The 12197-nt window shown below is 41.1% G+C and overlaps 1 protein-coding gene across 1 annotated transcript in view; it reads right to left on the bottom strand.

Moving 5' to 3' along the window:
- DHRS7 (dehydrogenase/reductase 7) overlaps positions 1-11695 on the bottom strand; it is a 16431-nt gene extending 4736 nt beyond the window's left edge. The window contains exons 1-4 of the mRNA XM_007466033.1: positions 11515-11695; positions 5238-5390; positions 3383-3489; positions 2674-2913 (exon numbers count right to left, since the gene is read on the bottom strand). Of these exons, the coding sequence (XP_007466095.1) occupies positions 2674-2913; positions 3383-3489; positions 5238-5390; positions 11515-11647 (633 nt within the window). The 5' untranslated portion in view covers positions 11648-11695. The remainder of the gene's footprint in view (positions 1-2673; positions 2914-3382; positions 3490-5237; positions 5391-11514) is intronic.
- Between the last annotated feature and the right edge of the window lie 502 nt (positions 11696-12197).

The following is a 12197-nucleotide window of genomic DNA, read 5'->3' as shown; positions in this document are numbered from 1 at the left end:
CTAGGGCACTAGGATTAGGGAAACCAAAATCAAAAAGAGCCACCCCAAAATTTGGGGCTGCCTTCTTTATAGGAACCTCATACACGGTACAATTTAAAAAAAAAAAAAAAAAAAAAAAAAAAAAGCAAGTAAAATTAAATACAGACACATATCTCATGTTTACTAATAGTACAGAATTACTTTTCTTCAACTTTTTTCTTTTTTTTTTCCAATACGCGGGCCTCTCACTGTTGTGGCCTCTCCCGTTGCGGGGCACAGGCTCCGGACACGCAGGCTCAGCGGCCATGGCTCATGGGCCCAGCCGCTCCACGGCATGTGGGATCTTCCCGGACCAGGGCACGAACCCGTGTCCCCTGCATTGGCAGGCGGACTCTCAACCACTGCACCACCAGGGAAGCCCCTCTTCAACTTTTTATGAAGGACAACAGCAGCAGAAAATATGTTCTGAGTAAAGGTTAGGAAATGTAATTACGCAAGATGAGGCATTTTTAAGTGTAAGACTGAAGGCAATCTAGAAGAGGCATTCTCAGCTCTTTCCAGGTATGAATGGTTCATCCCCGCATTGGCAGTGGCAGCTCGTGCCACCAGTGATTTAGCACTGAATAAGTGAGAGACTACCCGTGGAGAGCCTGATACACCCTCCCACCCAGTTGCCGCCAGCTCCCCACTCCAAAAGGGTTGCATGTTCCCCATTGAGCATCACTGAGGCTGGGTTTCTTTTTCTCCCTCAAAGTGGCCTAAAGTGCAGATGTTGGGGCAAGGGGGAGCAAGCGGGGATTAGTACTAAACCGAAACTATCACAGAGGAACAGTTCAACCTTTTCAATTACTACTTGAATAGATAATTAGTTTCAGCAAAGATTTATATTTTGGGGGTAGTAAGACAGTACACGGCTAGTTAAAAATGTAATATGATTGCTTACTCAATGGCTTTTGTAAAAACAAGCTGGACCCTCTAGACTTAAAAGATACTGCCCATTTCTAAACCAAATAGGGAGTAAACATCTGCATCCCTTCATCTCCTCTCTAAATCAGGAAATAGTCCAAGACTACATTGTGATAAACTGAATTAATTGAAAAGCCTAAGCAGCTAACCCAGGGTACATTCATTTATGATCCAATAACATCAAACAGTTACCAGCCTTTAATGCTGATGCCTAACAAACACAGGGTCTTTGAGGGTTCACGCTGTCAGAGACTAATACAGTGCCTGACTGATGGACAGGAAAAAAGGCTTCATGAATGGACTCCTGCACCGTTAACCTTCTGCCACTGTAAGCAAAAGAGGGGAGACGACACCATGAAAGCCAATACACCAGACACGAAAACCTCTCCTTGTTTGAAATCACATCTAGTATAGCGTGTGAACCTCTGAATGACAAATAAGTTTACTCTCTAGCTTGCTGGGTATCGGGGAAGGAAATGTGCTCTTCAAAAAGAGCCTCCTGGTCTCAGTGTTCAGCTACTGATATAACAAGAGTCTCAACCTGCCACATGGTATCAGATGATCAAATCCAATAATAAAACAGTGAGTCTTGGAGGGCAGGCCAGACAACTCATATTGTGTTTGATTGAAAGCATCCTGCATGTCTTATGAGATACTAAGTGCGAAACAGATGGGGTGGCCAACTTCCCTTATCTGCCTGCCTGAGACTTGCCCAACTGCTCTGCAGGAAGTAAATGATACCCCATTACCAAATATGAGGAAATCATCAATCCCGTATTTCATTTCATCACTCTGCAACTATCTGCTCTTCACAGCAGAAAGAGGATCCTAAGGAACCAAAGCTCCAAATTTTCATGAAACTGATGACCATTCAACTATTGCATCTCATTATTCCAAAAGTGAAACATTCTACTCACACCGACCTTCAACAGCATTAATTATAAATCATTTGTCTTTCTTAATCATTCTCCTCCTACTGGCCTTACGATTTAATTTGCTCCATGTTATAGTTTAGTAACATTTCTTATCCACTCTTAAGCCAACATTAAAAGTTCATTCGTTTCTAATATTCACATCTCATAAATTATGCAAGCCAAATTAAGCTTTCTCCGAGACTCTGCCTTAACTAGATTTTCTTCTTCCAATGAAATCAGAGTAAACAGAGTCAAGGCTAGTCCCAGTAGGGATATGAAACGCAGGCAGGGCTCATCATTCAGTGGGCAGTTCCTATGTCTGACATGCATGTACATTTAGAAATTCAGGTAAAATAAACACCAACAACAATGGGGAAGGAAAAAGAAGTCACAGAAATGAGGAGGACAAGTACATCCTGAAATGTGTGTAGAAGAAACAAGGGGTAGACCCCAAATTTGCCATGAAGATGTGTTAGAAATGAGGATAAGGTAAAGGGTGACATGTCAACTAGACTATACAGTTTTCAAGGGCAGGGATCATATCATATCTTATCATCTTTATACTCCCAGGACCTGTTGCAGTGCATAACACAGTGTAGGTGCTCAAGACATGTTTGCTAAATTAGGAAGAGGCATGTAGGGCTCAAGTCTTTTTTAGCATCTTCTGGGTAAGTCTTCTACCCGAGATCTCCTTGGGTCTCTCTCTGTCTCCATACATCACTACCCAGTTCTGTTGATCTCTTGCAGTGAAGGCCATATGCCCCATATACACATTCAGGTCAGTTCTATCTGAGTTGAGTTTTGGCAGCCTTACCTGAAGAGCATGTTTGCTGGCACAATATCCAGCAGAAAGGGGTGCAGATATAACACCCAGGAGGCTAGTCACAGTAACAATTTTTCCTTGCTTCCTCTCAATCATGTGAGGCAGAACACACTTTGTCAAGGACACCGTCCCTAAGTAGTTAACCTCTATTAGCTCCTTGTAGACGTCCAGGCTGGTGTCCACACACAAAGAACGCTGGGATACTCCACCATTGTTGACCAGAATGTCAATCTAATTAAAGAAAATCAGAAAAGGGGCACTTTAGAGATGACCTGTAAATGTATTGTTGGAATTCCCAGGGATGGCTGGTTATATTGTTAACTTGATGAATCAATGGAACAGGATGGTATATTTCCAGAAGTCAGCAATAAAAAAGATAAAAGGAAAATCAAAATTCACCTATGGAACTAAATTCTCAACTTAAGTGACTTTTTATGGAAAATAATGTGTCACAAAAATAATAGGCACAGTGGATTTTTAGCTTCTTTTGTTCTACATGGAGGAGTTAGTATTTGTTAAGGGAGGAAAAGTTCTAATTACATAAAGCCACAGACTCAGAGATTAAGAGGCCCAACTCATGGGCCTTCATCACACTGCATGAACCCATTTGCCTAAAGCCCTTTGAATGACAGCACCATAGATGGGAATCTCTTTTGCAGCTACTTCAAAGCAAGATTCATGCACTCAAAATGCTACTTACTTTGCCAAACTCCTGGAGAACCGCTTTGGTAGCCATTTCATGGGAACTTCTGTTAGTCAGGTCAAGGGGCAAAATGAGTATATCTTTTCCTTTCAAATTGCCGTTCTCTAAATAAAGACACTTAAAAATTAATGTGGAAGTCATGTGCTATTTACATTAACATTTAACACCCACCCTACAACCACATTTGGCAATGAACTCGTTTCTGGGTGGCCCTGTGGATGAGGTTCTCTTCAGTGACCAAGAAGAGGACTAGTGGTGATATGGCAACATATCATCGGACAAAAAGCTGGGTACACAGGAAGTAGAATTCCTCTCTTCAGCTTGAATATATACAGCCTAATATTGGAACAGACTCTAGAAGAAATCAAGATTATACTACAAACTAAAAAAAGCAAAAATTTTAGAGCAATTTCTTTAGAAGTACAGAGGTACATCTGTACAACTGTTATATGATAGGTTCACTACTTGATTTTTAAACACATTTTTTAAAATTTTATGCTGAAAATCAATAAGTTGAGTCCTCCAGTCACATGACACATAGAAGCTTCCTTCCAGAGGCTAAGGTTTCTAGGAGGCAAACAAGGAAAAGGATACAATCCTGAAATTCACAACCAAGAAACAAGTTGTGCTGTAATGGCCCTTTCTATTTCTGTTCATCAAAAGAGCAACTGAAACTAATTTCCTTGAATAACCTTGAAATACAACAAGGTTGTGTTTCAATAAGAAAAACAAGTAAGTAGAGAAAACAAGTGTAAAGGCTTTATGGGCAAAGGAGTAAACTGTGAAACAGTAACTGTTTTTTAAAAGAAATAGTTTGGACTAATGATCTGACAAAAGGAAACAGCCTTACTCCAGCTAAGAAATGCTGTTATGGTTCATTTCTGCCAGTGCAAGTCTCAACAGAGGAGGAGCAACCGCCGTTAAGAAGTGGCCCAGTTCAAAAACACAAGAAGCCTTTGAAAGCAATATCGTGAAAGAGGGCTTGTGGCCTTGGCAACTAACTCTGTTTCTGGGTGGTTAGTTCCATCAGCAAAGTGAAAGAAAGATTTTTAAAGAATGACAGGTAAATGACCCAAAAAATGGTCTACTGGAAAATTCAAAATTATTTCAGTGTAGATACTAAATGTCCCATGAGAAATAATAACTTTATTACTTGAGGCTGCTTTCACTGTGAACATAACTACACCAAAACCCAAACCGACAAAAACATTGTTGTCCTATATATATGAAAAATATTACCTCAAGTTGCATTTTTCAAACTTAATTCTATTCCAAGACTTCCCTAGTGGTCCAGTGATTAAGACTCCGTGCTTCCACTGCAAAGTGGCATGGGTATGATCCCTGGTCCGGGAACTAAGATCCCACATGTGTGGCATGCCCCCCCAAGAAATTTAACTCTATTCCTGTTTATTCCTGGTAACAAAAATCTTATACCATTTCCTATGATTTTAATATCTGATGTTTTACCAAAATGTCAATTAAATTTCTCTGGTTACATACATGTATATCATACGTAAGAACCAAACTGTTCTTTCTCTAAGACAAAAATGTAAGACATTTATTTGGTCACTAAAAATCCACTAGCATTTGAGAGAATTGATGGTCACTCCCTAATGCTAAGAACCAGTGTCAAAAAAAAGTAGAAATATGGCAGAAAAAGAGAAGAAAAAGGCCAGGCCAGCTAACTAAGAGATGACAAAAGGAAGAGGACTTGGATCAAAGCATGTAGAGCATTTGGAAACAGAGTCCACTGCCCAGGAGAATCCCCCTCTTCTCTCTAAAATTCCCAAATTTTGACTTTGGGTTCTGATTTACTTCTAGGAAGCACTGCTGCTATTTTAGATTTACTTACCAAGGCATCTTCTTTTCACCCTTTCCAGCTCATGCACTCTTCTGGATGACAGCACAAGAGAAACTCCTAGTTTGGACAGCTGGTAAGCCAGCTCTTCACCAATCCCACTTGATGCTCCAGTCACCCACACCACCATATCAGTCAGCTCCCATTCTATTGAAAAAGGAGTGGGGATTGAGGGGAGAAAATAAGCTATGGGTTACATCCATAAATCAAAGATTAACCAAAGGAAAAAAGTAGTTTTAAACAATATCACTGAATATGAAGACATAATGTGTGGTGCTTAAAAATTTAAATATCTTATGTTTACAGCCTTGATTGTGGTGATGGTCTCACAGGTGTATACTTATCCCCAAACTCATCCAGTTGTATACATTAAATATGGACAGTTTCTTATAATCATACCTCAATAAAATGGTTTAAATTTTTTTAAATTAAATATCCTAAGAAAACACTTCCTACTTAGTGCTACAAATCATATTAGTAACAGTTATCACCATGTTATTTTGTGTATTCTCGGCTCTTGGTGAGTTTTCCAGACTTTACTTCAAGGTATAACTCCATGGTCTGACTCTAAGGCTCTATTTATCTGTATATTTGATCAAGAAAAGTAAGGGTAAGTAAATAGAAAGTATCTGGATTCACATTCTCACTTTCCTTATTCATAAATGAGGGATTCAGATAAGATGATCACTAAAAGTCCCATCCAGTTTTCAATTCTATTATTCTAATTTCTTGCAAATCTGAATATACCAAGTTCTACTCTAGGGTATGGTAGAAGCACCCTGGATTTTTAAAGTCATATTTTCCCCATTTGTCAATCATATCTGATGCCTATCAACTAAAGGTTTTTAGTGCCCCCCAAATGCCTGAGCTTTCACCTTAGAAGAATTTAGTAGTTCACCCAAGAAAAAATACATATGAGCAATGAAATGTACTCTGCTTGCCCAAGTATCATCTTGTTAAAGATTGTAAAAATGTAAAACAAAGCAATGATGAGTGGTTTATTCTCCAGTGAAAAACTTATTTGCACTGAAGCACACAATAGCCACCGTCCATCTGAATTCGTAGAGTCACTGTAGTGCAGTGTTCCTGTGTGCCTTATTAAAATGTTATTTATCAAAAATAGCAAACAAGGTTTTATTTAAGATACACATTGCTGATTTTAGATCAGAAAAGTTAAAATCAGGAAACTAGTTTACTGTTTTAGTCAAACAATTCTAAAACCTAATTGGCGGGTAATCAGTACGAGCTCTGGAGACTATCGGCTCAAGTTCCAGCCGTGTCACACACAGCAATGAAATGGTCCCATGTGAGAACTTGGTGCCTTAATTTTCCAAACCTGGAAAACTGAATTAATAATAAAACCTCCTTCATAGGACTGTTGAGAGAAATGAGTTAAAACACGTAAAGCACTCAGAGCAGTGTGTGACACATACTCAGTGCTTAATAAAATGTCAACTGTAATTGTTGCTAAAATTGTTTAACAAATGGACTTTGTGGCAGCAAAACACGTTGTATGTTGTAATTTCTCCAGCCAGGGGCAATGAGGTTACTAACTTTAATGGCTTAACATTTTTTCATTGCTTCCTATGTGCTTAAACATATTACCTTATGAAAACCCTCACAAGGACCTTATGAAACAAGAATTATCTCAGTTTTATAGAAAAGGAAACTGAGGTTTACAGATTAATTTACAGCACTAGACTGTAAATTTCCTTAAGGCTAGGACCCTGACTCCCTTATTCATTGCTGTGTCCTCAGTGCATCGCACAGAGACTCGCATAGAGAAAGCACTCCATAAATCACTGTTGAATAAACACCCAAGAACCCTGGCAGAGCTAGGATAGGAGTCCAGGTATATCTAGCTCCAAAGCCCACACTCTGATCACTAGCCTACACTGACCACGTTTTAATAAGATCAATATCTTAGAACCCAACTGTCTTAGCCATTCAAGAAAATGTCCTCATGAAAGAGGTGTCATGTAAATATCTGAACTAAGGACAGAAACATCCCAAATACTGTGTCTGGGCTACAATGCTTTCCTATCATCTGATATACTTTTTTCTTTTCTTTTTTTTTTTTGGCTGCAGCTTGAAGGATCTCAGTTCCCTAACCTGGGCCACTGCAGTGAAAGCTCCAAGTCCTAACCACTAGACCACCAGGGAACTCCCACATCTGATGTTCTTTTGTGGAAAGGCTCAACTAAGCAAGCTTCCTGAAGGACTTTATCAGGAATAGCAGAATGTATATTCAGATAGTCATTCATTGATGACGCATTGTTCCAAAGTTCTGCAATACACAAGACTCCAAGGTGAATATAATTTGTAACTATTTACTAACTAGCACAGAACTAACAAAGATTTCTTCATTTGTATACCAATATGCAAACATTATTTAAATGCAACAATGAAAACCCGCAGGCTCACATTTACCTTAGTACACCTGCAGTTCTGGCACCCTTCTTCCCACTCTGGAGAAGAAAACTTTTTTATTCAGCACCAACTTTTGTTTAACAATTCAACAGAATCTGGCATATATAACTGGCCTCCCCTAAAGACCTTGTGAAAGCAGATTCTTGGAGTTGGAAGGACACTTAGAGTTCAACCCTCAACCCAGTTTCAGAATTCTCCCCTCAGGCTGTTGACTAGTCTCTACTTAATTTCCTCACAGGAAGAGTAAGCTAGTTATCTCTGAGGCAGCGGTTCCTTTTTAAGGCAAGTCTAATCACTTAAGGGGTTCAGGGATTCTTTTTTATACTGATAACTTTAACTTCTATGGACCAGCAGCCGTTGGCAGCAGTTCTGCCTTGTGGTGTCAGGAAGAATAAATCAAGCCTGTTTTGCACATGACAGTGTCTCATTTATTTGAAGACAGCTGTTATGTCCTCCCTACGTCCTTTCATCTTTTGCTTCTCTAAGGCTAAACACCTCCAATTTCTGCTACCTTCCCTCAGATGACATGGCATCCGATTTCCTCACTCTTCTGCTCATACCCTCTGCACAAGCTCCAGCTGGTCAATGTTCCTACTGAAAGGAGCTGGCCAGAGCAGGACACAGGATTCCCATGGGGTCTGGACAGTTCAGAGCAAGGTGACATGACTAAATCACTTCCCTTGTCCCTCAGAAGGAAGGCTCCATGAGGGCCCAGGCAGTGGCTGGCTCAGTCACTGCTGTGTCCCCAGTGCCCAGCACAGAGGCCAACACAAGCAGGTATTCAGAAGACATCTGCTGTTGTTTGCAGTTTGTTCCATCAGACACTAAACATCTCCCAGCATTGCCTAATCTTTTCTGGCACTTCACAGTTGACTCACATCGAGGTTACTGCCAACTAAAATCTGAGTCTTCCTCACATGTGCTGCTGTTGAGACTTTTCCTACTCTGGACTGGTGCCATGGATTTTTCTGCATCTACATGCAATACCTAAAATTAGTCACTCTTAAATTTCACCATGTGAGATACATGCTTGGAAATGCAGAGACTATCTCCAGAAGGATACATAAAAGCCAGGAAATGGTGGTTGCCTCCAAAGAGGCATACTGGGTGGCTGGGAGACAAGGGTGGAAGAGAACTTTACTTGTCACCATACATCCCTTTGTATTTTTAAAATTTGCCTTATGTGAGTATATTGTCTATTTTTTAAAGTGACAAAAAGTAATAAACCTATAGAGAAGAAAAAGAGGATAATTTTTTTTTAACCTTCAAAGAGTCTGCCCATCTTTACAGGCTGAGCTGTTTTGGGAACTTGAGTCTATCTTCATGTTACTTTTTTTTTCATTATCACCTCACCCCCACCCCCAGCCCCTAAATGTCTTTTTAGTCATTTTTTCCTAATAACTCCTCCAAGACATTTTAATTTCACAGATATACTGTACATCTGTTTATGTATTTACATATATCTATGTGCTTTATACATAAAAGGAGTTCTATAAAGTTTACTCTTCAGTCAATGCAGGTTTAAGAATGGTGAAATTTAAAAATTAAGTTAAAAGTTAAGTTAAAATTTAAAAGCTATTAACATTTAACTTTACAACTGTAAACTTACAAAAGTTATTTTGCTAAATATTTTGTAATGTATTAAATTGTAATGTATTATATTACATATGTAAGTTGGCAAATTATACAGCTACATAATAATAGCAAAGTAATTAAATGTATTAAAAAAAACCCTTCAAAACTGATACTTTTCCAGCAAAAGTAAGACACTGAAAAAACTAAATGAATTTCTTAAAAATTACCTTTAGCCACCTTAACTTTTAACTTTTACTTGATATGTTAAAATAACTTTTCATTTAACTAGCTGCTAGATATTGTCAACATTTTTCCTTTTCAGCACTTGACATTATCAGTTGAATAACTTTTATAGAATAATAAAATATAAGATATTTTAATGAAATTCTCAAAGTCCAATTAACACAAAAGCACTGAGGGTCAAACACAAACATCCACAAAGCAGCCAACAGGCACATGCATTCCATCTGTTGAGATGGAGCAAATGACTAAGAGAAAGTCTACCAATCACAGCCATCTATTTACCATAGTTCTGTAGCCCTGATCTTGCACATGTGTTATGTATTTTCCATGAACTCAATGTCAGCCCTACACATGCTATACCCCCCAAAAACCCAAGAAGAAAAATGAAATACTAAGGAATAATATTTTGTTGGGTAGAGATGAGCTTTGGAGGGGCATAAAACATTGTACCATCTAATAATTTTTTCTGTCCCCAAGAACCAATTCTCACCCCTGTGTAAGTGATATGGCTCCTCTTCCCTCCCTGGCTCCAGTTTTTGGGTTTTTTTTTTTTTTTAACAGTTTTAATGTAAATTGCTTTACACTGTTGTGTTAGTTTCTGCAGTACAACAAAGTGAATCAGCCATATGTATACATATATCCCCATATCCTCTCCCTCTTGAGCCTCCCTCCCACCCTCCTTATCCCACCCCTCTAGGTCATCACAAAGCATTGAGCTGATCTCCCTGTGCTATGCAGCAGCTTCCCACCAGCTACCTATTTTACATTTGGTAGGGTATATATGTCAGTGCTACTCTCTCACTTCGTCCCAGCTTCCCAACCCCGCCTCCCCCCCCATGCCGTGTCCTCCAGTCCGTTCTCTATATCTGCATCTCTATTTCTGCCCTGCCACTAGGTTCATCATTATCTTTTATTTAGATTCCATATATGTGCATTAGCATACGGTATTTGTTTTTCTTTTTCTGACTTACTTCACCCTGTATGACAGACTCTATGTCCATCCACCTCATTACAAATAACTCAGTTTCGTTCCTTTTTATGACTGAGTAACGTTCCATTGTATATATGTGCCACATCTCCTTTATCCATTCATCTGTCAATGGACATTTAGGTTGCTTCCATGTCCGCCTGGCTATTGTAAATAGTGCTGCAACAAACATTGGGTTACATGTCTCTTTTTGAATTATGGTTTTCTCAGGGTATATGACTGGCTCCATTTTTAAAGCATACTAGTTATCACTTCCAAGCAAACCTCCTCATATAATTTGGATAGTTTCATACAGGAAACTAGGTCCAGGGAAATCCCACTTCCCCCCTGGCCCTTACAGATCCAAAGCCTAGCTCTGGGCAGTCTATTGAATTTCTCTGAGCATTAGTTTCCCTATCTGGAAAATAAGCTTAAGAGTCACTGAAAAGGTGACCTGTCATGTGTGAAAAGGGCCTAGCCCAGTGCTTAGCACATAGAATGCGTTTAGTAAACGACCATCAAATATTAAGCAGGGCAAAGATAAAAGTGAGACAGGCAGAACGCCTTTTAGTATGCCAGTAATGATCTTCCTCCAGGCAAAACGCCAATCCAGTTCTTTCTATGGTTATACTTTTATCCCAATGAGTAAGCAGGTATGTGGGTGACTCTGGATTACCTCAAATTTTATTTCGCTACTCTGAGTAGAGTGAGAAATGGCAGATAAACAACCGCACAAAGTAGCCTCAAAAGGAGTCTCCTTTACGAACGCACTGTTTCTCAAAGTATTGTCCTCCCACGCTGCATCTGAATCCCTGGGAGCGGGGGTTGAGAATTCTGAGATCTGTGGGCGCCCCACAATGCTCTCTTACGCTGGCAACCAGGCAAGTCCATACGGACCAGGACAGAAGACAAAAGGCCCCGACCCCTTCCTCCCCGAACCGCAGCCTCGCTTCCCGGAAGCTCCACGCCATCCTTCGCGAGGGACGCGAAGGCAGCGGAAATCGGACCGCATGGAGCCCAGCCTCCCACTCCGGAAAGGCGGCTGCGGGTCCTCACCTGGGCGTCGCCCCTGCCACTCGGCCCACAGCAGGGTCAGGTCGCCGTCGGCCCGCAGGAAGCGTAGCAGCTGCACCACGAGAGAGAGCAGCGCGCACAGCGCCAGCAGCCAGAGCAGCAGGTCCCAGCTCATCGCGGCCGCGCGCGCCCTGCTACGTAGGACGAAGGCCGACAGACCAACAGAGCCACCGCCCAAGTCTTAAGCCGCGCGACAGCGGTCGTTCCTCAGCGCCGCCGCCTCCGCCTCCGCCGCCGCCGCGCCCACCCCCGGCCCGGGCCCGCCCAGAAAGCCGGCAGAATGGAGGCGTGGCCAGGTGCTCCCAGACCGGCTCCCGGCCGGCCGGGAGCCACCCCTCGGCTGCGCGCGTTGGGCGTGGGCGATGCCGGCCCAGCGCCCAGCCCGGCGATCGCTGCCGAGGTTTTGCCTGCTTGTGCTCCTAATAAGGGGTTGCAGTAGGAGCAGACGGCGTGTATGACTTAAACACTTGGCGATACTCCTGTTGGTACGGTAGTTACAGCATTTATAATCTCAAGAACGATTCTTTTACAGTTGTTTTGCGGGCAAATAGTTTTCGAAGCTCAGGAAGAGCACAAATATTCCAACCTGTGAATTCGACCTCCTCCTCCCCCTTCTTATCTTTCTTTCTTTAACTAGATGAACCCAACAAACCGTCAATTTGTTT

Source organism: Lipotes vexillifer, unplaced genomic scaffold (genome assembly GCF_000442215.2).
Source record: "Lipotes vexillifer unplaced genomic scaffold, Lipotes_vexillifer_v1.1 scaffold25, whole genome shotgun sequence".
NCBI lineage: Eukaryota > Metazoa > Chordata > Mammalia > Artiodactyla > Lipotidae > Lipotes > Lipotes vexillifer.
The sequence above is the reverse complement of the archived record's forward strand: the minus strand, read 5'-3'. Positions and strand labels throughout refer to the sequence as shown.